Here is a 26,457-nt window from a genome sequence, read left to right as displayed (position 1 = left end):
TGTGCAAGGAGAAATCCTTGAAGGCACAGGCAGGAACAGGCCATGCTCGTGTGCCCAAAGACGAGCTGGTGAGGAAGCAGAGGGGCTGAGCAGGAAGCTTTGGCTGGCACTCAGGGCAAACACACAATGCGCAGCTTTGGAAGAAGGGCAGCACCGCAGGAGAAGGGCAGGGATGTTCTTGGGGCATGCAGGGAGAAAGGTAGAAAGGCAGGGGCCCAGCTGGAACTGAATTTGGCCAGTGCCATAAGGGAGAAGAGAAACTGCTTTTCCAAAGACATCAGCAACACCAGGGGGAATGAGAACAAACTTCATTTTTATTGAATGCAGGGAGAAGCATTGCCAGAAGGGATGAGGAAAACGCTGAGGTACTGCTGCCTTCTCTGGCCTGTAACACCCTTCTCTGCAGAGAGGGATAAATGTGCCAGCTCTTGGGGTGCACCGCAGTGACTGGGCACAGGCACCTCATCCTGGGCTGATGACATTTCCTCATTGTTGCTAATTCTCTGGGGCACTTCCTGCTCAAGTAATAGCAAGGAGATAACACAGGAAAAGCACCCAGGGAAAGGCTCAGCAGTTCCTCTGTTGGAACAAGAGGTGGAGGAGGATGGTTGGTGTCTCAATTACTGTGTCACCTTTTATTGGGCGTTGATTTTTCCTTCCCTCTGCCTGTGGAATTTTTTCCCAGTGACATACTAAGAAGCACTGATGGCTAGGTCCTTGAGAAACGAGGTGGAGGGGGAACCTCCCTGGTTTTTTGGGGGAGTTTTTTTTGCGGGGGGAGGGGGGCAGTTACTCACTGCTCTCGCTCACTCTTGGTTTCAGAGGAGGAAGGTCGCTGCTAACGCCACCATCCCAATGCTGGGAGCTGCCTCTCCTGTTGTTAGACCCCGCACCCCTGGACCTACTAGGATGTCCTCCCATTTCACCTTGATATTCTCCAAGCGTCTTGCTTCTCCTCCATCCCTTCCAGTCTCAGACACAGCCACCATCTCCCCAGCGCCCCTGCAGCTGTGGAAGGATCGTCGCATCTGTCCTGCCACTGCTGCCTGCCAGCTGTGATGGTAACCATTCCAAGTGGAAAAGTGCCCGTGGTCGAGAGGACCGGAACTTGGTTACTGTTCTGTTTGTTGTTAATTTCATAGTTGTTGTTTTGTTTGCCTTGTTATATATACTAGTAAAGAACTGTTTATCCCCATATGTTTGCCTGAGAGCCCCTTAATTTCAAAATTATTCTAGTTCAGAGGGAGAGATTTACTTTCTCCATTTCAAGGGAAGACCCTGTTTCCGTAGCAGACATCTGTTTTTCAAACCAGGACACCTTCTTAAATTCTTTTCCCCTTCACCTGAGTTCTTTGCATTGTGTCTCTTATTGGAATTCTTCTTTATTAAGGGCATCCATCATGTACTGAGGGGCAAGAAGACTCATCCTGAAAAAGATGCATGCAGCAGTGCCCAGCAGCTCTCCTACCTTTCTTGTGAGTTTCATGCCCTTCCGCAAGGCCATGTGAATGATCATGTTCTCTTGTAGACGACACTGGTCCATGTGATCAGAGGCTCCATGGGTCTCTTGCCTCTCACTGAGCACATTTAGAATCAGCCTGTTCTTCGAGACCATCTTGGCACAGTGTCTTGGGGTGACTGTATGATGCCTGTATCCCCAAATTGTCTGATCTATTAGTGTTGAATATTAAATTCTGCAACTTTAAGACTGGTTCCAGGAGTGAAGAAGGGAAAAAAAGAAGTGCAGAGTTTGTTATCAGAGACTGCACTGGCTCCCCCGCATTCCTGCTCACAGACGGTGTTGTCTGCAGTGGACAGCGAGAGAGCTCTCTTTTTTACTTTTGGTTAGTTTTTCTGGCTAGCTGAGGCAGAGAAGCTCCCTGGATTATGTTTTGTTTTTCTTTTCCTTTTTCCTGGAACTGTTTGAACCTGCTCTGGACTGAAAATCCAGAAGAGCACTGGGAGCTCACACCTGTGGTCGACTGGGCCTGGCCTGGGCCGCAGCATTCCCCAGCACCGGAAGGACTGAGAACAGACTGAGTGAGCCGGGCAGCCCACAGAAAGAACTCTTCTAAATCTGTCATCTCTTCAAAATGGCGAGAAGTTTTGCTGTTTGATATCGTTCATTTTTGTGCTGAGAGATGTGTTGCCTGTTGAATAAACACTTTTCCACTTCTCTCTGAAGAAATTATTTTTCCCGAGCCGATTGGAGGAGGGACTGCTTGAATCCCTTTCCTAGCAGGACCCCATTCAGAGGTTTCCTCCCAAATTTGCCCTAAACCAGGACACACAGGCCTGCTGGAGCTGGGGCAGGATGCAGTCCACCCTCAGGGCTTGCTCCATGTGGGCCATGAAACTTCGCAGGCCTTTGTCTGGCTCCAGAGCGACCTGGTGATGATCACCCGTGGTTTCCAAGAGTTTTCCTGGTACCGGCGCAAGGTCTGGACTTTGGGGGTTCCAAGGTTTATTGAGGAACATGGAGCCTTCTTTCTGTTGCTTCCAGTATCTGTTTATGGTGTCAGGGATGATCAGAGGTGAGGTGGCCCGCCTTCTCCACCCTGCACCAACTCGCCCAGCTAGCTCCTGAAGGCAAGACCAGCGCCAAGAGTGGACCACTTCCAGGATTCAGGGGAACCCGGAATGTGGGTAGGGCTCTGAACCCTAACGGCCGTACACGCGTCCGGGGAAGAGCAAAGGATCGAGAGAGAGTCCTTCTGAGGTTCCGGTGAAGCAGGATTTATTGAGGGAGGGAGGACAACTGGGATCGAGGGAAGGGAACCACAAAAGGCAGGGAACACAGGTGTGCAGCAACTTAAATAGGGGCCCTCCCCCAAGGGAGGGTACAATACAGCAACCAATCGCTACAGTTTGGGGGTGTAACATAAGGCGGGGCTGATTATACATACAACCAACAGGGGGAAACATAGGCGGGGAAATACATGTAACATCAAGTCATATGCTAAGAAGGGGATGACTGATACAGAAGATACTAGAAGGATAGGAGGGGCTAGGAGGGATTGACAATCTCTGGGGCAGGGACTAGAGTGAGCGACAGGGAAGGTTCTGGAAGGTGGGTTGGGACTTGGGTTGATTGATCAAGGGAAGGCGGGAATTAGGGCAACTGAATTATAACGGGGGGGGTACAAACAATGGAACAAACCATCTAATAACAATAAAATAATGCAATACAACATCTCCCCCTTTTCTTTTTAAGAAGATTAAGTTGATGGTACCAGTGTGGGGGAGACGCCTTTGAAAGTAATCTTAAAAACTGAAATGGTAGGGGAAAGCGGAAACAAAACTGACATAATTAACAGAACTGTTCAAAACGTAGAAGTCAACCATCCCGAGAAAGTCCTTTAGTTTCTTAGATTTGCTTCTGGTGACTTCGCTTGAGTGTCTTGCTGTCGGTGATGGTGAAGACGACTTTTGTGCTGCCCACAGATATCCTTAGGGTCCACCGGAGACAGGGTTGCGTCCTCCATGAGGTGCTCGAAGTCCAGGGAGCATCCCAAGGAGTTCATGGGGATGGGGAAGGGTTTGCAGTGGGAACCCCAGGGGCGCTTAGGGTATTTTGAAGGAAAGGGGAGGTTATTCTTCTAAAAGAAAAGAGGCAACATAATTCATATAACACTTTAGGGAATTGGAGAAAGGAAAAAGGGTTTAAGAAAGGATTCTGAAGGGGGGTGTCTGAGCCACCTGAGGACAGTTGATGTCAAATGGAGGAGCGTCTTCGACGACGCAAGGAGGTGACCTTTACGTCCTTTAGGATTGGCCCTGGCTGAGACCTGTGTATGCTGTCAGCCAGAGCCAAGCCCAAGGGGGGATGTGGATCCCATTCTTGGATCCTCTGTCGCCTCCGGTAAACGTCCTCCCCTGAGTCCCCCTGGCAGCCTGCCTCATTTTTCTCCTCACACGAGGCAGCACTGTGCTCCGCTCTTTTTTGTTCCTCCCGAGATGACCCTCCTTCAGGATCACAATAGGAGGGGCCTGCTGGGGGCGGAGCTGAATGACATAATTGGGTGGACTCTGACATGGGGAAAGGACAGAGGGTGGTAACTGGTGAAGGGTAGGGGTTGGGATAAGGATCAAGGGGAGGAGCCGAGGGAGAAGAAAGGGACGGGCCAGGAGGAGGAGCACAAGGGGACGACCACACCACGTGGTCGACGCCATCTTGTGCTCCAGGGATAGGGGCGCCATTTTGTGGCTCAGGGTAAGATGCAAGGGTGGGTCCCGGGGTAGGAGCAGGTGCGAGGATAGGGGTGAAAACCGGAGATGGAACTGGGGTAGTAACTGGGGAAACTGGGGAAAAAGGTTTCAGGGCAGAGGGATTTAGGAAAGGATCCCTGGCAGCAGGGCCCTTGCCGCCAGGGCTAGGGAACTGGGGAGATTGCAGGGGGCCAGGCGAGCAGTGGCTGGTTTCCCTGGCCAGGCTTGCCTGCAATCGTTGCCAGGCTGCCCCGCGCAGATCCCCCGGTAGAGGGATTGAGGGGTTGGGAAAAGGGAAAAGGTAAACTGGGGAGGTTCGCTTTGCTTACTGTCCACTCCCTTATTCTCTTTTAGAACAGACTGAATTGTAAAAAACAACACAATGAATTTTCCAACTGAATAGTCCCCCTGGGCCCCTAACTCTGATAATCTCAAGCCCACCGCGTCCCAAAAGGGGACAGTTTTTACACTTTGAGGGGACACTTCAGGAAAATGGAAAGTAAGCCATCTAACGAACTTTTTTAAACTTCCCTTAGAAAAATTTTTCTTCCCTCCTACCAGGGTACCCACAACTTGGTTGTAAATCTCTCTCTGCTGCGCCGACACTTTAGCACCCATACTCTGATCTTACTGGTCGGCACAGCAAAATCCACCCCTGCTTGCAGCAAAGGACAACTTAAAAAACTAAAGGGCTTGGGGAACCACCTAGGGCTAGAGCCCGTTGCCCCCTCCTGGGGCAATGCTCCCTGCCCTCACCATGGGGTGGCCAGCCCCGATAAGTCCCTTTCACCCCTAGGGTCCCTGGGGGATACTTACCCTCCCGTGGTCCCGAGCGTGGTGCTGCAGACAAGGTCTCCTCCTCCGAGGACAGCCTTCCTGGTGCTGGAAGGTTGTTGTCCTCACCCCTGGGAATGCTGCTGGAATCAGCCTGCCGTCACCGGGGTAGCTAACGGCCAACACTTCCAGATCCTCAGATCCTTGGAAGTTCTTCATGAGGTCACTCCGTCAAATGGCCCCACGTTGGGCGCCAGCTGACACGGCCCTCCTTCTCCACCCTGCACCAACTCGCCCAGCTAGCTCCTGAAGGCAAGACCAGCGCCAAGAGTGGACCACTTCCAGGATTCAGGGGAACCCGGAATGTGGGTAGGGCTCTGAACCCTAACAGCCGTACACGCGTCCGGGGAAGAGCAAAGGATCGAGAGAGAGTCCTTCTGAGGTTCCGGTGAAGCAGGATTTATTGAGGGAGGGAGGACAATTGGGATCGAGGGAAGGGAACCACAAAAGGCAGGGAACACAGGTGTGCAGCAACTTAAATAGGGGCCCTCCCGCAAGGGAGGGTACAATACAGCAACCAATCGCTACAGTTTGGGGGTGTAACATAAGGCGGGGCTGATTATACATACAACCAACAGGGGGAAACATAGGCGGGGAAATACATGTAACATCAAGTCATATGCTAAGAAGGGGATGACTGATACAGAAGATACTAGAAGGATAGGAGGGGCTAGGAGGGATTGACAATCTCTGGGGCAGGGACTAGAGTGAGGGACAGGGAAGGTTCTGGAAGGTGGGTTGGGACTTGGGTTGATTGATCAAGGGAAGGCGGGAATTAGGGCAACTGAATTATAACGGGGGGGGTACAAACAATGGAACAAACCATCTAATAACAATAAAATAACGCAATACAACACAGAGGGTGCCCACCTAGATAGGAATGCTCCTCTTCAGCCATGGCCTTTCCCCCGCTGCTCGCAGTGGGGCATCTCTGAACCAACGGGTCAGAGAGAAAATCCAGGTTCCTGTTTAGACCCTGCTCAGCTTTGGTGGCTTTGGCTCTGGGCTCTCTCTCTGCTTTCACAGGGTTCAAAACCTGGTAGAAAAGCTGATTATGTCCAACCCAATGCTGGCTGTCCTCCTTCTTTAGCTGTTTGTGACGACTGAAATAGTTCTGATTTGGAGCTTGATCTTCCACCTCATCTCTGAGGTGTCTATCAACAGACTTGTCATGAGTGGGGTTTAACCCCCCAGGTACATCCCAAGGGTCAGTGCTTGTCACTTCAAACATGAGTCCTGCTTCTAGCACCATGTACAATAGTACAACCCTGTACACGTGTGCACAGCCCCACAGAAATGGGCACAGCCCAGCAAACCCATGGACACTTCCAGGACACTTTGGTTATACAAAACCAGCATTTATTGGGAAAGCATTCCAAGATGGGAAGAGACACAACATCTGTACACAGCAGGCTGTGTCACATGCGCAGGGTGCCCACAGGATGTCATGGCCCCGTAAAGCTGCAGCTCTGGAGCCTGGCTGCGGTGACTGCTTGGGACACCCCAGTCCCCGTCCCCAGAGGACTTTGGGGTGTCCTAAGCATGGCACCCACCAGCAGCATCCTCCCCTGCAGGGAGGGGTCATGCACTCAGTGGTCCAGATCTTGGGGTGCTGGATGCAGGGCAGGCTCCAGGCTGGAACATCTTGTCTCCGGGTAACAGTGTTTCCTTAGGCTTCCTCCATCTGGAGTAACAGCAAAGAAACAACATCCAAGGAAATAAGGTCAAGAAAAGAGTCAAAAAAATAGAAGTGAGAAAATAGCCAAGGAAATAGCCTCCAAGGCAAGAATTAGGATCCAACGAAATAGATAAGAAAATGGCATCCAAGGAAAGTTTTAGAAGATCTTGTATCAGAATAGGAGCTGGAGAGCAAGTGATAGCATCCTACTTTCTTGTTCTCCGTATCCTGAAAATCTTCTCTCCCCCATTCGAGGTTTTCATGTTGGGTCTCTTCCTGCAAGGTATCTGTATTCTCTTTCTGCATTTGTTTCTCAAATTCCTCTTCTTCTTTGTCAAGGACATCCATGATGTATTGGACCAACAGCAGCTCATCTTCACTGAGCTCAGGCAAGTCCTGGAAATTGCCATGGAATGGAAGGATTTGGAGAGGTGAGGAAGAGTAGGTGGTGCAGAGAGAGGAGCAGAACTGGCATCTGCTTCCTGCCCTTACCTGCTCTGCATCCCTGTACTTATTCTTCCTCCATCTCTGTTGCAGTTTTACAGACAACCTGAAAACCAAAGAAAATAAGCAGGAAGATTTGGTCAGGGAGGGCTGCAGGAGTTGCAGCACCTCTTCCTGCTCGGGGGCATTTCAGCTGAGCCCAAAGAAGATGGGGGCCCCAGAAAGGACATCCTTGGCTGGCCCAACACATGCACCCCATCCAGGGGAACATCACTGGTGCATGAAGGGCTGGTTGGGCTGGGAGCTCCTGGCCATGCCCAGCGCTGTTGCTCAGGACTCCCTTTCCCAGGGCTCCCCCAAATGTGATGTGTTTGAAACACAGCCAGGGGAGTCCTGGGCAGTGGCACCAGTGCGGCTGCGAGGCTCAAGGAAGAGTTTCTCTGCACAGCAGACTCTAGGTGGCACAGCAGTGGCATGGGCAGGGAGCAGTTACCTTCTCAGCCATGATTTCCTGCTGAGTAGCTGTCGGCAAACTGCTGCAGTACATTGAAAACACACCTTGGAAAGGAGAGAGACTTGTAACACCAGAGTTTTCTTGTCATACTCTACAAAACATGGGAGACCAAAAGATCCTTCATCCAACCCAGCCTGTTCTACACACATGGAAGTCTGTCCCAGCAGCAATGATTTAAAAAAGAATCTATTCTTCCTTCCCAATTTCCTGTTTCTCTCTGCAGGAACTCCCAGAACTGTTCTGAACTCCCAGAGCTCCCAATCTCATTGCTGCATGGCTGAAGGTAGGAGAGCAAAGCAAAGCTGAGGAGAGTGGGAACAGAAGGCAGGACAAGTTTCCCAAGGCACGCTGAACCCTGCTGAGCCTGGTACTGTGGAAGCTGCCACAGGCTCCAGGCTTGGAAGAAACATCTCCAGTGGTACCCAGCACTTGCAGGGGCATCTGCAGTGGCACCCGGGGCTCATCACCTGGGCACTCCAGCTACAAGACAGACAGCTGTGTGTCAAACAAGATATTGGCTTACGTGGAAGACACCCTTCAGTATCAGTAAAATGACTGCGATGACAGACAGCAGTACAATGAGCATGATTGTATCATCCATGGTCTCTGGCTTTGGCTGGGAGAGAAGGAAAGAATATCATGAGATCATGAGGGGCAAGAGGATTACTCCTTCCATTCTTCCCTGCCCAGAAGGCCACATGCAGCAGTGCCCAGCAGCTCTCTACCTTTTCTGTGGATTCCTGATCCTCCTCCAAAACTGTGCGTCTGGAGATGTTCTCTTGCAGATGACACAGGTCCATGTGGTCAGAGGCTCCACGGGTCTCTTGCCTCTCACTAAGCACATTAAGAAGCAACTCGATCTTTGAGATTATCCTGACACAGGCCAGCTGGGGCTGGGGCAGCATGCAGTCCACCCTCAGGGCTCGCTCCACATGGGCCATGAAAGTTTGCAGGCCTTTGTCTGGCTCCAAAGGGTGCTGCTGATGCTCAGCTGTGGTTTCCAAGAGTTCTCCTGGAATAGGCGCAAGGTCTGGACTTTGGGGGTTCCAAGGTTTATTGAGGAACATGGTGCCTTCTTTCTGTTGCTTCAAGTATCTGTTTATGGTGTCAGGGATGATCAGAGGGTGCCCACCTAGATAGGAATGCACCTCTTCAGCCGTGGCCTTTCCCCTGCTGCTCGCAGTGGGGCGGCTCTGAACCAACGGGTCAGAGAGAAAATCCAGGTTCCTGTTTAGACCCTGGTCAGCTCTAGGCTTTGGCTCCACTTTCAGAGGTCTCCAGAGTTGGAAGAAAAACTGATTCTGTCCAACCCTATACTGGCTGTGCTCCTTCTTTGGCTGGTTTAAGTCACCAGGTAGATCCCAAGGGTTCAGTGCTTGCCAGTTTAAACGTGAGTCCTGCTTCTTGAGATCCCAGCTTGAGAGTGTCTTTTCTAGCACATCTTTCAGCCCGGCAGGCTGGGGATGATGTGAGACAATGCTTTTCACAGTCTTGATGCTCTCAGACTTGTACAGCTTCTTCTTGAGCTTGGTCGTCAGGTCATCAACACTTGTTCTGCCTTTGTGCCCCAGGAGATGCTGAGGGGGATCTGAACTGGTTCTGGAATTGTCCAGGCTGCTGACATCACCCTCAGTGCTCAGGCTCAGGGCAACCGCAAGTGCTACAGTTCCATGATCTCCCACTGAAGGCTCCTTGGGCTTGAGGCTCAACACTGGCCTGGTGTTCAGCTTTCTGGGTTGTTCCACGTCCGTTATTGCTCCCCGTGTCCGTAGCAGACTTGTGTGAGCTGGAGAACAGCAAGAGAGCAGATCAGCGGCTCGGCACAAACACAGGCTCAGAGGCTAGCCCGAGCAGCCCGACCTCGTCTCAAAGCCAGGCAGCGCGAGAGCAGAGTGGGAGATGTGCTGTGGAGAGGAGAGGACCCCTTCAATCCATTCCATTATCGCCTTGGGGCAGGGCAGAGCAGAGAGCTGCTTCTTTCCTGGTGTCTCCTGGGGCTCTGGATGGGAGGGAAAGATCCCTGAGGAATGGGTTTGTGTGGGAGAGTTTTCCACAGCTCCAGATGAGCCAGGCTTGGGTTGCTCTGCAGGGGTCAGTGAGGAGCCAGAGACCCCAGAGGAAAGACCAGCACTGCAACAGGGGCACAGCCTGGCAGGGGAGAAAAGCCCAGGGACTCCTTTGCTGCAGGGCCCTTCCCAACAGCAGCAGCAGCAGCAGCTCAAGTTGTTCCACCATGAAAAACTTCCTCAAGGGCACCAGAGCTCTGGGGCTGTGCTATGGGAAAGCTGGGGCTGAGGCAGTGAGAGAACCGAGCTCCCTGGGGACCTTGCGAAACCTGGCTGTATCTGTTTGCAGAAGTGCAGCCTCGCCCTGCTGTGGATGGATGTTCTCTGCCCCGTGCCCAGCTCGAGCAGGACGCTGCTTTGCTCCCCCTGCACAGGCCAACGAGGGCTTAATGGTGCTTGGTGGTCACCCTGCAGAGCACATCGGGGGCCCTGCCCTTTTCCCTGAAGGTGGGCAGTGCAGGAGATGCCAGTGAGCTGTTCCTTCTCCAGACATTATGTGACACGCAAGATTTGTACAGTCAGCAGGAACTTTTCAACCCAAGGTGTTTGTCCAAGTCCTGTACTCCAAGGGGAGATCAGGACCCCCCAAGACGGGGCAGTGCTGCAGCATCTCCCCCGGCTCAAGAGAAGTGTCAGATTTGAGCTCCCCGCCAGCCCCTCCGGACACCAACCGCACTGCGGGGCGCTGGTGCTGCACAGCTTCTCGCAGAGGAACTGGATGCTCCTGCACGGGCTCTCGGCGAGCGGACGCTCCTGGCACAGGCAGCAGGCCACATCCTTGGGCACTTGGCTAAAGACAAGAGGGGATTCTTGCAGGAACACGCCGCCACCCAATCCATGGCTCCGAGCCCAACTCGGGGAACACACGGATACCACGCATGGGGCTTGTGCTTCACTGTGTGCCCCAGTCCCCGCACTCCCAATGCAAAACATTCCAAAGGGGATTTTATCCTGCAAAGTGCAACGGCTCCCAAAGTACCATGGGACACAGACATGCACCCGCCTGCCTGGAGCTCAAAGTCCCCTTTGAGAAGCCTGCAGCAAGCCACACAAAAGGTGTATCTGAGCTGCTGAGTTTTCACAGGTACTCGGAAGGAAACAGCAACTCTTGAGCTTACTGGGCTTCTTCTGCCTTTGTGGCACACGGATTTCTTCCCCAGGCAGAGCCCTTGTCCCAGTACTCGGGGCCTACTGGCAGCTGGGGCTCAATCCCACACACTCACAGGGTTTCCAAGCTCAACGTGGTCTGCAGGAGCAGCAGCAGCGTCTGCGAAGTCACTTGGGTGGCACTCAGGTCTCTGCAAGCATTGGAAAGACCTCCTTAAATTCTCGGGATTTGCTGCTGCACCTGCGCTGCTTTCCTGAGAACAGGGCACTCGAGAGTGACACAGATCTCTGTTGATGTGCTCCAAAGGAGCCAATACTTACAGAGAGCTCAGTGAGGGCAGCTTGAAGAAGGCATCGTCAGCAATGACAGCCAGCGGGTTATGGCTGAGGATGCTGAGAAACAAGAGAGATCTGTCAGGGCTGATGGCAAGGCCGTGAGCTGGCTCACGTGCCGGGCACGTGGGGATGGCCCGGCCGCTTTGAAGGAAGCCCTGCAGGAGATGAGCCGGGCAGGGGAAAGGGCCTTTGCAGCTGCACGCTCCTGCTGCTCCCTGGCTGACACCCACAGGCGCAATCAGGACTTTGCAGAGGGCAAAGCTGCTCTTGCCTAGTGACCCTGCAGAGACCCTGCAGAGACTCGCCCTGCCGTGCCTTTCGCCCTGGTGCCACTTACAGCTCCTGGAGAAAGCGCATGCCATGCCAGGCCTGGAAAGTGCCGCTGCGGATGTGCGTGAGGCCATTCCCGGAGAGGTTTCTGGGGAAAGAGGAGGTCACACAAAGGAATCGGGCCTGTCCTACGGGAAGAGGGGGGAAAGCAGCATCCCTTGGGAGGGAAGGTGCAAATGGAAGGTGAAAGAGGGAGGAAAGTGCTGCTTGCTGAGTGTTTGTAGCCTGTCCAGGAGGGGAAGTGAAGAGCACAAGTGCTGACTCTATTTCTGTCCCAGGATGCGGCCAAGGCTGCAAGAAGTGGCTGCTCTGATGGCTGCGTGTGGATAAGCCCACTGGGATGTGTACCCCTGGCGTGGCTGTCCAGCCATCAGCATTGAGCTGTGCAGTTAAGCTGGGCTCTGAGCAGGGCAGATTTAGGAAGTGTGGGGAAAAGAACGGGAATTTTCCATTTCGCATTTTCCAACGCAGGAAGGGTGCCCAGTGCAAAGAGTGCGCTAAAACCATCAGAAAGGAACTTGATCACTCACAGAAGCTTCAGGAAAGGCAGTGGCTCAAAAGCCCGTTCCTCAATGGACAGGATCTCATTGCAGGACAAATCCCTGTTGCAGTCACAACACCAAATGTCACTTCCATTTGCCCTGTGGCTTTTCCTTGCCTCTGCAGCCCAGATCCCAGGAGGGACAAAGGCCACGTGCTGCCCACAGCTGCGTCTGGGCTGAGCAGCGGGGCCCCGGGGAGGGGCAGGCAGGAGTCCCTGGCCGTGGGCAGGGCGCGGTGCTTACAGGTGCTTCAGCAGAAACAGCCCCTCCAGGGAATGGCTCTTCACTGCCCGCAGCTCATTGTCCCTGAGCACTCTGCAAGGGGACACAGGGACATTGTGAGGGTGGCCACTGGCCAGCAGCAAATGGCATTGTCATGGGAAAATCTCCTGCTGCAGGCATCGTCCCCACTACTGGCCAGAGCAGGCATTTGCTCCTGGCTGGCTGGAGCTGAGCACAGCTTGATCCCTGGACAAACAGACACAGGGACAGTGCCCTGGGCTGCAAGAGACTGGGCTCATGGCATGTCCTGCCATGCTGGGAAGCCCTGGTGATTCACACCCGTCCTTGCAGAGCAGCCGAGCTTTGAATTCCAATGGAAACGGGTGGTGTCTGTCGGGGCTGCTGCTGCTGCAAGCCCAGAGCTAAGGATGGAAAAGACCCAAACTCCTGTCATTTGAAACGCTGCAGGGCACTTACAAGGTCTCGGTCCACGGGTAGTCCTTCCAGGCTTGTTTTCCAACAGCAGCAATGGAGTTGCCAGTGAAATCTCTGCATAGAAACAAAAGAGCCCGGCCCCTGTCAGGAAAACCCATTTCCGTGCCATTGGGCTGCTGAGCTGGAAGCGGGCTTTGCCTGCAGAAGGCCCAGCGTGCCCAGCCTCATGCTGAGCTCGGGGCCCCAAAGCCCCCCTGTCCACGGCCAGGGATTCCCCCGGGTGTCCCACAAGGGGTTTGCAGCACCAGGGAGTCAAGGAGGGGCAGCTGCAGGGCTCTGTGGGGCGGCGGGACTCACACGACGGCGAGGGCCCAGCGGCGGCTGGCTGGGGGCACGGTGGCCAGGCCGGTGTGCCGGCAGTCCAGCCGCCCACGCCCTGGGCAGTGGCAGGGCTGTGGGCAGAGCTCCTTGGCCACTCCTGGCGAGGGGTCCAGTGCCAGCAGCAGGGCCAGCAGGAGCAGAGCACGCACGAGACAAGCCTTCAGGACCATGGTGATGTAGGACTGGCTGCAGTCACCTGGGATGCAGGCCTGAGGCGTAGCTGTGGCAGTTCCTGTGTCACTGTGGGGCTGCCAACGTCACAGTGCTCCTTCTCATGTCACTGTAGCAACGCTGGTGTCACCGTGCTGCTGCTTGACATCAGAGGTTGCAGCAAACCCGAGTTTGGGCGATGCTGTCCCCAAATGACTCTGTCTCAGAGCCACCCATCTGCAGAATGGTGGAATGGATTGGTTTGGAAGGGGCCTTAAGGATGAGCTACCCCTGCCATGGGCAGTGACACCTTCCACTATCCCAGGTTGCTCCAAGGGCTGTCCCAGCCTGGCCTGGGACACTGCCAGGGATGCAAGGGCAGCCACTGCTGCTCTGGGCATGCTGTGCCAGGGCCCCCCGACCCTCACAGGGAAGAATTTCTCCCGAGCACACGATCTGACCCTGCTGCCTGTCACTGTGAAGCTCTTCCCATTTTCATTTGGTTTGTGTGGACCGGTTTTTGTATGGGGCTACAGGTGGTGTTGAAATTTCTTTTCCTTTTCCTCATCGTGCTCTGATGTTGTTGGTAATAAATGAAGTTAATTTCCCCTAGTTCCGTCAGTTGCGTCAGTGACGGTGATGAGGGAGAGATGTCTCCCTCTCTCTCTCTGGAAACTCAGGAGCCTTTCGCTGTCTTTTCCCTGCGCCGTGCACTTGCGCAGGGCGGTGACAGCGCCTTGGGTAGGCAGCGGGCATGCAGCAAGGGCCGAAGGCCCGCGCACGGCGCTGGGAGAGCGAGGGGAGCTTCCCGAAAGAAGCTGCGGGAATGTCGGCCGGGAGAGCGTGAGGGAGCCGCAGCGCCAATGGCGGGAAGCGCTGGGAGCCGGAGGGGAGGCAGCGCCGCCTCAGCGCGCCGGGAACAGCAGCGGCGGCGGCCGGACGAGCCCGCTGGAAGCGCCGCTGCAGCCGAGTCCCTGAGGCGAAGCGCTGCGGCGGGCGGACTCTGGAGGCGGCAGCGCCCGCACACTGAGGGCAGAGCTCCCAGTTTGACGCGGCCGCAGCGCCGCGTTAGTGCCGGCAGAGAGCGCGGGGCAGCTCCGCCTCAGCGCGGCGGCGGCGGCAGCGGCAGCGACCCGAGTGCGAAGGAAGCCTTGGGCAGCTGTGGCAAGGCCGGCACGGTCCCGCAAGCAGCGCCCGGAGAGGCGCCCCGGCCCCGGGCGGGAAGCGCTGCCGCTCCACCCCACAGGCAGCTCCGGCTCCGGGCGGCGGCACCGGCAGCGGCCTTCCCGGCCCGAGGAGAAACGCGCGGGCCAAGAGCTCGGGCCGGGGCGGCTCCGCCAGCGCTTGGGGCAGGGCGGCCTGCGGCCGTGGGCACAGAGTCGCGGAGCCTCAGTGTCGCTGACCATGGAAAACACCTCCGCCTTCAGCGAGTCCAGCTGTGCCCCATCCCCACGTTGGCAGCCAGGCCAGAGCACTCCGTGCCACCTGCAGCCGCTTCTTGGGCACGACCAGGCATGGGGAGTCCACCACCTCCTTGGGCAGCCCCTTCCAAGACCTGCCCAGCCCTTCCAGGAAGAAATTCCTCCCTGATGTCTGTGTTTCCTGTCTTCCACACGCTGACACTCTTTGAAGGCTATTCTGAGCCATATTGTCCAAAGGGGCGTTTCATGCATGTGCATTCAACCTCCCTGAGAAAACGATTCTGCTCAATGACAGCAGCCTGTCAGCAGGAGATGCAGCAATGCAACCATCAGTCTCCCTGCAAGGGAGGCAGGTGGGTGTGAAGGAGGTTAAAGGGAAGGAGGAGCAGGTGGAAACCTCCGCGGTGCAGAGGGGACAGTGCCGCTTGTGCAGCTCCAAGCCAGCACTACAGGGACACGGGTGCCATGGCCCCTGCAGGAGGACACGGGTCATTCCCTTTCCCACCAACCCCCCAGAGCTCTTGTCCTTGCAGCAGACATTTGGAACATAAAAGTCTTGACGCGGGAAAGCTACAAGGAGCTTGGGAGGTTTTAGAAGCACTACTGCAAAGCCTCTTCCTTTGTTATCCAAAGAGACATGCAGGAAGGCCTCGTTGGAATGGGAAGCCGTGTTGCCGCTGAAGCAGGGCCCTGCAAGGGAAAGGCAAGTGCTGAGCAGCAGGGAGGTGACTGACCGTGCCGGGTGATGCTCGTTGTAGCTGCAGCAGCAGTCCAGGCCGGCAGGTGGGCACCGGCTGACAGAAGGGCACAGACAATGCCGAGGGAAGCAACAGTTGTGGGAATGCACCTCTGAATCTGGGGAAGACCCCAAAGAATTGATGCACGAGAGGGAGCAGATTGGGAAGAGATGTCCAAGCTGGGTCAAGCATGAAGGCTGACAGTTCCCTCCTCCAGGAGTTTGGCTTTGTCCTTATCGGCCACCCCGAGAAGAATCCTTCCGTGGTTTGCACTTTTCAGTGAGCCATAGGCAGAATATGGCACATGGTGACCCAGAGGGAGCACGTGCACTTCTTGAGCTGCTGGCAGTGCCAGAGCCAGGCAGCGGCAGCGGGGCTGGCCGAGGTGATGGGGAAATGGAAACAGGTCCCTGCTCGAGGCAGCAGGGGAATCTTCTCCCTGGCTCCCCGTACCCAGCACAGGGGAGGCTCTGGGCCTCTGGGGCTGGAGCAATGCCCGTGTGGACAAAGGTCCGTCCAGGTTGGAGGGGCTGCCCGGGCCACGCTGCTTGAGAGGCTCCCAGGGGACTGTCCTGAGGGGCACAAGGGTCCAGGGAGGCTGGCCATTGTGCAAGGAGAAATCCTTGAAGGCACAGGCAGGAACAGGCCATGCTCGTGTGCCCAAAGACGAGCTGGTGAGGAAGCAGAGGGGCTGAGCAGGAAGCTTTGGCTGGCACTCAGGGCAAACACACAATGCGCAGCTTTGGAAGAAGGGCAGCACCGCAGGAGAAGGGCAGGGATGTTCTTGGGGCATGCAGGGAGAAAGGTAGAAAGGCAGGGGCCCAGCTGGAACTGAATTTGGCCAGTGCCATAAGGGAGAAGAGAAACTGCTTTTCCAAAGACATCAGCAACACCAGGGGGAATGAGAACAAACTTCATTTTTATTGAATGCAGGGAGAAGCATTGCCAGAAGGGATGAGGAAAACGCTGAGGTACTGCTGCCTTCTCTGGGGGTCCCGAGCTCGTGGTTGCTTGTAGCAGGCTTTGGGCTTCCCTCAGCCATGACAGAAAGAAAATTAAAGCCAAGCAAAAAGCAACCAAGGAACTAGCAACAGCCAATGAAACAGCATCCAACGAGAGCCTAAGCAGTTCCTATACTAAAATGAGAGGTGAAGAATTGTTGACATCTTCAGCCTCTTGAAGATCTTCCAGTCGCTCGCGTTCTTCACACTATGTCTCTTCTTGAAATGATTTCCTGTCACTTTTATAGGAATCTGTGATGCCTTGAACCAATGGCACTTCAGATTTCCTGAACAGAGAAAAAATCCAGAACGCGGTGTGGAAAGGAAGGACTTTGAAAAGTTAAGGATGCACGGGCAGGCTGGGAAGATGGGCAGCACTGCGAGGAGCTCGCTGCCCTGTTCTGCTCTACATCCTGTGCCATCTTGTTATCCTTCCTCCCTCTCTGTGGCAGTTTTACACAGAGCCTGAAAAAAACAGAAAGGGAAAATAGGCATAAAAAGAGAAGGCAGCTGGTGATGGAGGCTGTGGGCAGCAGGGCTGCCTGTGCTGTGCCCTGTCTGGGAAGCAGCCGCTGCAGGAGTCGGGAAGTGACATTTCTGACATTTCCAGGGCTGCACACCAATAGAACATGCAAGGTCAATGGGGAGAAAAAAAGGCTTCTGGGCATTGCATCCCCAGCGGTCCCTGCTGCCGGCCCGTGAACAGGGAGGTTTGGCCAGGGAGGGCTGCAGCAGGTGCCAGCACCTCTCCCTACTCAGGGGGGTGTGTCAGCAGAGCCCAAGGAAGATGGGGAGCCCCAGCAGGGATGGCAACGGCTGCAGTAGCTGGGAATGAGCCCTGCATGCAAAAGGCAACTGGAGAGGATGGCAGTGAGTTCTTCACCAGCCACCGTGGGGACGGAGTGGGGAAAAATAGGGCAGAGCCATCAGCAGACAAGGCTGTTCTGGGAACAGAGAGGTAGTCCTTGTGCTCACAGAAATTTGGGAGTACACCGGAGCCCAGGACATCCATCCCGGTGCCGGCGTGGGAAAGGCTGGTTGGGCTGGGAGCTCCTGGCTCAGGAGCTCAGGACCCCCTATCCCGGGGCTCCCCCAAACGCGATGTGTTTGAAACACAGCCAGGGGAGTCGTGGGCAGCAGCACCAGCGTGGCCGCAGGGCTCCAGGAGGAGTTTCTCTGCACAGCAGAGACTCTTGGTGGCACAGCAGTGGGCATGGGCAGGCAGCAGTTACCTTCTCAGGCACAAGATCCCGGTGTGACAGGGTTGGCAGTCAAGCTCACAAGGTCGGCAGCGCTTCTGGGGATGGAAAATGGGAGATTTGTAACACTGGTTTTCCTGTAATATTGTGCCAAACAGGAGAGGGCAAAAGCTCTCACTGCTGCGTGGCTGAAGGTAGGAGAGCAAAGCAAAGCTGAGGAGAGTGGGGACAGAAGGCAGGACAAGCTTGCCAAGGCACGCTGAACCCTGCTGAGCCTGGTACTGTGGAAGCTGCCACAGGCTCCAGGCTTGGAACATCTCCAGTGGTACCCAGCACTTGCAGGGGCATCTGCAGTGGCACCCGGGGCTCATCACCTGGGCACTCCAGCTACAAGACAGACAGCTGTGTGTCAAACAAGATATTGGCTTACATAGAAGAAGATTGGCAGCATCACACCGATGATAATGAAGAGAGATAACAAAACCACAAGTATGACCATTTCCTCTGTCTGCTCTGGTTTCTGTTCAGAGAAAAGGAAAGAAGATGACAGTGGTAAGAGGATTACTCCTGCCATTCTCTCCTGGCCAGAAGGCCACACGCAGCAGTGCCCAGCAGCTCTCCTACCTTCCCTGTGAGTTGCTTGCCCTCCCCCAAGGCCATGTATCTGGAGGTACTCTCTTGCAGGCAACACTGGTCCATGTGGTCAGAGGCTCCCTGGTTCTCTTGCCTCTCACTAAGCATCTTTAGAAGCAGCCCGGTCTTCGAGACCATCTTGGCACAGGCCAGCTGGAGCTGGGGCAGCATGCAGTCCACCCTCAGGGCTCGCTCCATGTGGAGCATGAACCTCTGCAGCCCTTTGTCCGGTACCAGCAAGCGAAGCTGAAGATCAATGGTGGTTTCCAAGAGTTCTCCTGGAACTGGTGCAAGGTCTGGACTTTGGGGGTTCCAAGGTTTATTGAGGAACATGGCGCCTTCTTTCTGTTGCTTCAAGTATCTGTTTATGGTGTCAGGGATGATCAGAGGGTGCCCACCTAGATAGGAATGCACCTCTTCAGCCGTGGCCTTTCCCCTGCTGCTCGCAGTGGGGCGGCTCTGAACCAACGGGTCAGAGAGAAAATCCAGGTTCCTGTTTAGACCCTGGTCAGCTCTAGGCTTTGGCTCCACTTTCAGAGGTCTCCAGAGTTGGAAGAAAAACTGATTCTGTCCAACCCTATACTGGCTGTGCTCCTTCTTTGGCTGGTTTAAGTCACCAGGTAGATCCCAAGGGTTCAGTGCTTGCCAGTTTAAACGTGAGTCCTGCTTCTTGAGATCCCAGCTTGAGAGTGTCTTTTCTAGCACATCTTTCAGCCCGGCAGGCTGGGGATGATGTGAGACAATGCTTTTCACAGTCTTGATGCTCTCAGACTTGTACAGCTTCTTCTTGAGCTTGGTCGTCAGGTCATCAACACTTGTTCTGCCTTTGTGCCCCAGGAGATGCTGAGGGGGATCTGAACTGGTTCTGGAATTGTCCAGGCTGCTGACATCACCCTCAGTGCTCAGGCTCAGGGCAACCGCAAGTGCTACAGTTCCATGATCTCCCACTGAAGGCTCCTTGGGCTTGAGGCTCAACACTGGCCTGGTGTTCAGCTTTCTGGGTTGTTCCACGTCCGTTATTGCTCCCCGTGTCCGTAGCAGACTTGTGTGAGCTGGAGAAGAGCAAGAGAGCAGATCAGCGGCTCGGCACAAACACAGGCTCAGAGGCTAGCCCGAGCAGCCCGACCTCGTCTCAAAGCCAGGCAGCGCGAGAGCAGAGTGGGAGATGTGCTGTGGAGAGGAGAGGACCCCTTCAATCCATTCCATTATCGCCTTGGGGCAGGGCAGAGCAGAGAGCTGCTTCTTTCCTGGTGTCTCCTGGGGCTCTGGATGGGAGGGAAAGATCCCTGAGGAATGGGTTTGTGTGGGAGAGTTTTCCACAGCTCCAGATGAGCCAGGCTTGGGTTGCTCTGCAGGGGTCAGTGAGGAGCCAGAGACCCCAGAGGAAAGACCAGCACTGCAACAGGGGCACAGCCTGGCAGGGGAGAAAAGCCCAGGGACTCCTTTGCTGCAGGGCCCTTCCCAACAGCAGCAGCAGCAGCAGCTCAAGTTGTTCCACCATGAAAAACTTCCTCAAGGGCACCAGAGCTCTGGGGCTGTGCTATGGGAAAGCTGGGGCTGAGGCAGTGAGAGAACCGAGCTCCCTGGGGACCTTGCGAAACCTGGCTGTATCTGTTTGCAGAAGTGCAGCCTCGCCCTGCTGTGGATGGATGTTCTCTGCCCCGTGCCCAGCTCGAGCAGGACGCTGCTTTGCTCCCCCTGCACAGGCCAACGAGGGCTTAATGGTGCTTGGTGGTCACCCTGCAGAGCACATCGGGGGCCCTGCCCTTTTCCCTGAAGGTGGGCAGTGCAGGAGATGCCAGTGAGCTGTTCCTTCTCCAGACATTATGTGACACGCAAGATTTGTACAGTCAGCAGGAACTTTTCAACCCAAGGTGTTTGTCCAAGTCCTGTACTCCAAGGGGAGATCAGGACCCCCCAAGACGGGGCAGTGCTGCAGCATCTCCCCCGGCTCAAGAGAAGTGTCAGATTTGAGCTCCCCGCCAGCCCCTCCGGACACCAACCGCACTGCGGGGCGCTGGTGCTGCACAGCTTCTCGCAGAGGAACTGGATGCTCCTGCACGGGCTCTCGGCGAGCGGACGCTCCTGGCACAGGCAGCAGGCCACATCCTTGGGCACTTGGCTAAAGACAAGAGGGGATTCTTGCAGGAACACGCCGCCACCCAATCCATGGCTCCGAGCCCAACTCGGGGAACACACGGATACCACGCATGGGGCTTGTGCTTCACTGTGTGCCCCAGTCCCCGCACTCCCAATGCAAAACATTCCAAAGGGGATTTTATCCTGCAAAGTGCAACGGCTCCCAAAGTACCATGGGACACAGACATGCACCCGCCTGCCTGGAGCTCAAAGTCCCCTTTGAGAAGCCTGCAGCAAGCCACACAAAAGGTGTATCTGAGCTGCTGAGTTTTCGCAGGTACTCGGAAGGAAACAGCAACTCTTGAGCTTACTGGGCTTCTTCTGCCTTTGTGGCACACGGATTTCTTCCCCAGGCAGAGCCCTTGTCCCAGTACTCGGGGCCTACTGGCAGCTGGGGCTCAATCCCACACACTCACAGGGTTTCCAAGCTCAACGTGGTCTGCAGGAGCAGCAGCAGCGTCTGCGAAGTCACTTGGGTGGCACTCAGGTCTCTGCAAGCATTGGAAAGACCTCCTTAAATTCTCGGGATTTGCTGCTGCACCTGCGCTGCTTTCCTGAGAACAGGGCACTCGAGAGTGACACAGATCTCTGTTGATGTGCTCCAAAGGAGCCAATACTTACAGAGAGCTCAGTGAGGGCAGCTTGAAGAAGGCATCGTCAGCAATGACAGCCAGCGGGTTATGGCTGAGGATGCTGAGAAACAAGAGAGATCTGTCAGGGCTGATGGCAAGGCCGTGAGCTGGCTCACGTGCCGGGCACGTGGGGATGGCCCGGCCGCTTTGAAGGAAGCCCTGCAGGAGATGAGCCGGGCAGGGGAAAGGGCCTTTGCAGCTGCACGCTCCTGCTGCTCCCTGGCTGACACCCACAGGCGCAATCAGGACTTTGCAGAGGGCAAAGCTGCTCTTGCCTAGTGACCCTGCAGAGACCCTGCAGAGACTCGCCCTGCCGTGCCTTTCGCCCTGGTGCCACTTACAGCTCCTGGAGAAAGCGCATGCCATGCCAGGCCTGGAAAGTGCCGCTGCGGATGTGCGTGAGGCCATTCCCGGAGAGGTTTCTGGGGAAAGAGGAGGTCACACAAAGGAATCGGGCCTGTCCTACGGGAAGAGGGGGGAAAGCAGCATCCCTTGGGAGGGAAGGTGCAAATGGAAGGTGAAAGAGGGAGGAAAGTGCTGCTTGCTGAGTGTTTGTAGCCTGTCCAGGAGGGGAAGTGAAGAGCACAAGTGCTGACTCTATTTCTGTCCCAGGATGCGGCCAAGGCTGCAAGAAGTGGCTGCTCTGATGGCTGCGTGTGGATAAGCCCACTGGGATGTGTACCCCTGGCGTGGCTGTCCAGCCATCAGCATTGAGCTGTGCAGTTAAGCTGGGCTCTGAGCAGGGCAGATTTAGGAAGTGTGGGGAAAAGAACGGGAATTTTCCATTTCGCATTTTCCAACGCAGGAAGGGTGCCCAGTGCAAAGAGTGCGCTAAAACCATCAGAAAGGAACTTGATCACTCACAGAAGCTTCAGGAAAGGCAGTGGCTCAAAAGCCCGTTCCTCAATGGACAGGATCTCATTGCAGGACAAATCCCTGTTGCAGTCACAACACCAAATGTCACTTCCATTTGCCCTGTGGCTTTTCCTTGCCTCTGCAGCCCAGATCCCAGGAGGGACAAAGGCCACGTGCTGCCCACAGCTGCGTCTGGGCTGAGCAGCGGGGCCCCGGGGAGGGGCAGGCAGGAGTCCCTGGCCGTGGGCAGGGCGCGGTGCTTACAGGTGCTTCAGCAGAAACAGCCCCTCCAGGGAATGGCTCTTCACTGCCCGCAGCTCATTGTCCCTGAGCACTCTGCAAGGGGACACAGGGACATTGTGAGGGTGGCCACTGGCCAGCAGCAAATGGCATTGTCATGGGAAAATCTCCTGCTGCAGGCATCGTCCCCACTACTGGCCAGAGCAGGCATTTGCTCCTGGCTGGCTGGAGCTGAGCACAGCTTGATCCCTGGACAAACAGACACAGGGACAGTGCCCTGGGCTGCAAGAGACTGGGCTCATGGCATGTCCTGCCATGCTGGGAAGCCCTGGTGATTCACACCCGTCCTTGCAGAGCAGCCGAGCTTTGAATTCCAATGGAAACGGGTGGTGTCTGTCGGGGCTGCTGCTGCTGCAAGCCCAGAGCTAAGGATGGAAAAGACCCAAACTCCTGTCATTTGAAACGCTGCAGGGCACTTACAAGGTCTCGGTCCACGGGTAGTCCTTCCAGGCTTGTTTTCCAACAGCAGCAATGGAGTTGCCAGTGAAATCTCTGCATAGAAACAAAAGAGCCCGGCCCCTGTCAGGAAAACCCATTTCCGTGCCATTGGGCTGCTGAGCTGGAAGCGGGCTTTGCCTGCAGAAGGCCCAGCGTGCCCAGCCTCATGCTGAGCTCGGGGCCCCAAAGCCCCCCTGTCCACGGCCAGGGATTCCCCCGGGTGTCCCACAAGGGGTTTGCAGCACCAGGGAGTCAAGGAGGGGCAGCTGCAGGGCTCTGTGGGGCGGCGGGACTCACACGACGGCGAGGGCCCAGCGGCGGCTGGCTGGGGGCACGGTGGCCAGGCCGGTGTGCCGGCAGTCCAGCCGCCCACGCCCTGGGCAGTGGCAGGGCTGTGGGCAGAGCTCCTTGGCCACTCCTGGCGAGGGGTCCAGTGCCAGCAGCAGGGCCAGCAGGAGCAGAGCACGCACGAGACAAGCCTTCAGGACCATGGTGATGTAGGACTGGCTGCAGTCACCTGGGATGCAGGCCTGAGGCGTAGCTGTGGCAGTTCCTGTGTCACTGTGGGGCTGCCAACGTCACAGTGCTCCTTCTCATGTCACTGTAGCAACGCTGGTGTCACCGTGCTGCTGCTTGACATCAGAGGTTGCAGCAAACCCGAGTTTGGGCGATGCTGTCCCCAAATGACTCTGTCTCAGAGCCACCCATCTGCAGAATGGTGGAATGGATTGGTTTGGAAGGGGCCTTAAGGATGAGCTACCCCTGCCATGGGCAGTGACACCTTCCACTATCCCAGGTTGCTCCAAGGGCTGTCCCAGCCTGGCCTGGGACACTGCCAGGGATGCAAGGGCAGCCACTGCTGCTCTGGGCATGCTGTGCCAGGGCCCCCCGACCCTCACAGGGAAGAATTTCTCCCGAGCACACGATCTGACCCTGCTGCCTGTCACTGTGAAGCTCTTCCCATTTTCATTTGGTTTTGCATCCAGGTTTTGTTAGTGTGGGTTGTTGGGGGGGACTTTGGGGAGCTTCGGTGAGATGGTGCCAGAACCTTCCCCTATAGCCGGTAGAGCCAGCGCCAGTGGGCTCCTGGTTGGACCTCCCTCTCGTGAAGGCTAAGCCCATTTGAAATTGTGGTAACATACTTGGGCTAAGATATCTAAGAAGGGCAACATAATAACTTATGTGCAGTGCACCCCAAGAGCTGGCACATTTATCCGTCTCTGCAGAGAGGGTATTACAGGCAACCACGAGCTCAGGACACCCAGAGAAGGCATCATTACCTCAGGGTTTTCCTCATCACTTGTGGCACTGTTTCTCATTGCCTTCAATAAAAATGAAGTTTGTCCTTTTTCTCCTGGTGTTGCTGATGTATTTGTAAAAGCACTTTCTCGTCTTCCTTATGGCATTGGCCAAATTCAATTTGAGATTGTTGTGGGCTGAGAGGAGAAAACACTCATCAAATACCATCAAGGACAAAACAGGCTTGACTTAATGATATAAAATGAATTTATGACTAACACAATCAGAGCAGAATAATGAGAAATAAGCCCTTAAAAACACCTTCCCCCACCTCTCCCACCTTCCCAGCTCTACCACTTACCCCAGCAGCATAAGGAGACAGGGAATGGGGGTTATGGATACGGTTCCTACAGCTCCCAGGGAGACAAATTGTTCCCCTTCTGCTATGTGAGGTCCTTCCCATGGGAGATAGATCTCCAGGAACTTCTCCAACATGGCTCCATCTCACAAACAGAAGCTCACTGCAAACTTCTACAATGTGAGCCCATCCCACAGGCAATAGTCCTCCACAAACTGCTGCAACATGGGTCACTCTTCCACAGGTGCAGTCCTCCAAGGACAGACTGCTCCAACCTGGGAGCAGGGCCCCTGTCTCCACGGGTCTCCCACAGGATCATACCTTCCTCCAGCTATCCACCTGCCCTGGTGCAGGGCTCCTCCACAGGATGCAGGTGGATATCTACTCCCTTGTGGAACTCCATGGTCTGCGGGGGCATAGCTGCCTCACCACGATCTCACCATGGCCTGCAGAAGAATCTCGGCTCCAGTGCCTGAAGCACTTCCGGCCCCTCCTTCTCCACTACAGATGGTATCTGAAGGTTGTTCTCCTCCTGTGTTCTCACAGCTGATCTTCTCTAGTCAAATCTAAAACTGCGACACAACTCGATTTTTGTTTCTTCTTAAAACTATTAAGATATTAAGACAAAGGTATAACTGCTATTTCTAACTGGCCCAGTCTTGGCCACTGGCACATCCATCTTTGGAGCCATCAGGAAGTGGTTCTTCCAGACATGGTGAAAGCTGGAAGTTTCCAGAAGCGACTTACACAGGGAATCTCTGGGACTCTGTGCCGCCCTGACCCAAGCGCTGGTGGAGCTGCCCCGACCCGAGATTTTGGAAGATTCCCCTGCTGCCTGTTTCCATTTCCCCGTCACCTCGGCCAGCCCCGCTGCCGCTGCCTGGCTCTGGCACTGCCAGCAGCTCAAGAAGTGCACGTGCTCCCTCTGGGTCACCATGTGCCATATTCTGCCTATGGCTCACTGAAAAGTGCAAACCACGGAAGGATTCTTCTCGGGGTGGCCGATAAGGACAAAGCCAAACTCCTGGAGGAGGGAACTGTCAGCCTTCATGCTTGACCCAGCTTGGACATCTCTTCCCAATCTGCTCCCTCTCGTGCATCAATTCTTTGGGGTCTTCCCCAGATTCAGAGGTGCATTCCCGCAGCTGTTGCTTCCCTCGGCATTGTCTGTGCCCTTCTGTCAGCCGGTGCCCACCTGCCGGCCTGGACTGCTGCTGCAGCTACAACGAGCATCACCCGGCACGGTCAGTCACCTCCCTGCTGCTCAGCACTTGCCTTTCCCTTGCAGGGCCCTGCTTCAGCGGCAACACGGCTTCCCATTCCAACGAGGCCTTCCTGCATGTCTCTTTGGATAACAAAGGAAGAGGCTTTGCAGTAGTGCTTCTAAAACCTCCCAAGCTCCTTGTAGCTTTCCCGCGTCAAGACTTTTATGTTCCAAATGTCTGCTGCAAGGACAAGAGCTCTGGGGGGTTGGTGGGAAAGGGAATGACCCGTGTCCTCCTGCAGGGGCCATGGCACCCGTGTCCCTGTAGTGCTGGCTTGGAGCTGCACAAGCGGCACTGTCCCCTCTGCACCGCAGAGGTTTCCACCTGCTCCTCCTTCCCTTTAACCTCCTTCACACCCACCTGCCTCCCTTGCAGGGAGACTGATGGTTGCATTGCTGCATCTCCTGCTGACAGGCTGCTGTCATTGAGCAGAATCGTTTTCTCAGGGAGGTTGAATGCACATGCATGAAACGCCCCTTTGGACAATATGGCTCAGAATAGCCTTCAAAGAGTGTCAGCGTGTGGAAGACAGGAAACACAGACATCAGGGAGGAATTTCTTCCTGGAAGGGCTGGGCAGGTCTTGGAAGGGGCTGCCCAAGGAGGTGGTGGACTCCCCATGCCTGGTCGTGCCCAAGAAGCGGCTGCAGGTGGCACGGAGTGCTCTGGCCTGGCTGCCAACGTGGGGATGGGGCACAGCTGGACTCGCTGAAGGCGGAGGTGTTTTCCATGGTCAGCGACACTGAGGCTCCGCGACTCTGTGCCCACGGCCGCAGGCCGCCCTGCCCCAAGCGCTGGCGGAGCCGCCCCGGCCCGAGCTCTTGGCCCGCGCGTTTCTCCTCGGGCCGGGAAGGCCGCTGCCGGTGCCGCCGCCCGGAGCCGGAGCTGCCTGTGGGGTGGAGCGGCAGCGCTTCCCGCCCGGGGCCGGGGCGCCTCTCCGGGCGCTGCTTGCGGGACCGTGCCGGCCTTGCCACAGCTGCCCAAGGCTTCCTT

General features: G+C 55.6%; 2 protein-coding genes and 1 long non-coding RNA gene across 3 annotated transcripts; all 3 read right to left on the bottom strand.

Moving 5' to 3' along the window:
* Positions 1-1,824: 1,824 nt before the first annotated feature.
* Positions 1,825-13,268, bottom strand: LOC148221035 (uncharacterized). Its single transcript, XM_088179465.1, has 11 exons — positions 13,075-13,268; positions 12,760-12,831; positions 12,304-12,375; positions 12,049-12,120; positions 11,526-11,606; positions 11,174-11,245; positions 10,969-11,043; positions 10,417-10,535; positions 8,405-9,495; positions 5,026-8,295; positions 1,825-3,599 (listed from the first exon to the last, which is right to left on the bottom strand). The coding sequence occupies exons 1-10, from the start codon at positions 13,266-13,268 to the stop codon at positions 8,182-8,184; spliced, it is 1,962 nt and encodes a 653-aa protein (XP_088035591.1). The 3' UTR covers positions 1,825-3,599; positions 5,026-8,181.
* Positions 13,269-16,343: 3,075 nt separating this feature from the next.
* Positions 16,344-26,123, bottom strand: LOC148221033 (uncharacterized). Its single transcript, XR_015808595.1, has 3 exons — positions 24,204-26,123; positions 17,640-17,704; positions 16,344-16,872 (listed from the first exon to the last, which is right to left on the bottom strand). It is a non-coding gene; the product is annotated as an uncharacterized LOC148221033 (long non-coding RNA).
* On the bottom strand, positions 17,713-21,998 carry LOC148221034 (leucine-rich repeat-containing protein 37A-like). The gene is made up of 6 exons (XM_088179775.1): positions 21,352-21,998; positions 21,000-21,071; positions 20,795-20,869; positions 20,066-20,361; positions 18,231-19,291; positions 17,713-18,126 (listed from the first exon to the last, which is right to left on the bottom strand). The coding sequence occupies exons 1-6, from the start codon at positions 21,849-21,851 to the stop codon at positions 18,016-18,018; spliced, it is 2,115 nt and encodes a 704-aa protein (XP_088035901.1). The 5' UTR covers positions 21,852-21,998; the 3' UTR covers positions 17,713-18,015.
* Positions 26,124-26,457: the final 334 nt, after the last annotated feature.

Source organism: Sturnus vulgaris, chromosome 27 (genome assembly GCF_052056855.1).
Source record: "Sturnus vulgaris isolate bStuVul1 chromosome 27, bStuVul1.hap1, whole genome shotgun sequence".
Lineage (NCBI taxonomy): Eukaryota > Metazoa > Chordata > Aves > Passeriformes > Sturnidae > Sturnus > Sturnus vulgaris.
The sequence above is the reverse complement of the archived record's forward strand: the minus strand, read 5'-3'. Positions and strand labels throughout refer to the sequence as shown.

Coding starts and splice junctions, on each gene's coding strand:
- LOC148221035 (XM_088179465.1), bottom strand. CDS start 13,268: ATGGTCCTGAAGGCTTGTCTCGTGCGTGCTCTGCTCCTGCTGGCCCTG. Junction 12,832..13,074: donor CGCTGGGCCCTCGCCGTCGT/GTGAGTCCCGCC, acceptor GTTTCTATGCAG/AGATTTCACTGGCAACTCCA. Junction 9,496..10,416: donor CACCAGCGCCCCGCAGTGCG/GTTGGTGTCCGG, acceptor GTTTGTGCCGAG/CCGCTGATCTGCTCTCTTGC.
- LOC148221034 (XM_088179775.1), bottom strand. CDS start 21,851: ATGGTTTTAGCGCACTCTTTGCACTGGGCACCCTTCCTGCGTTGGAAA. Junction 20,870..20,999: donor CTGCCCTCACTGAGCTCTCT/GTAAGTATTGGC, acceptor CAATGCTTGCAG/AGACCTGAGTGCCACCCAAG. Junction 19,292..20,065: donor ACAAATCTTGCGTGTCACAT/AATGTCTGGAGA, acceptor GCTCTTCTCCAG/CTCACACAAGTCTGCTACGG.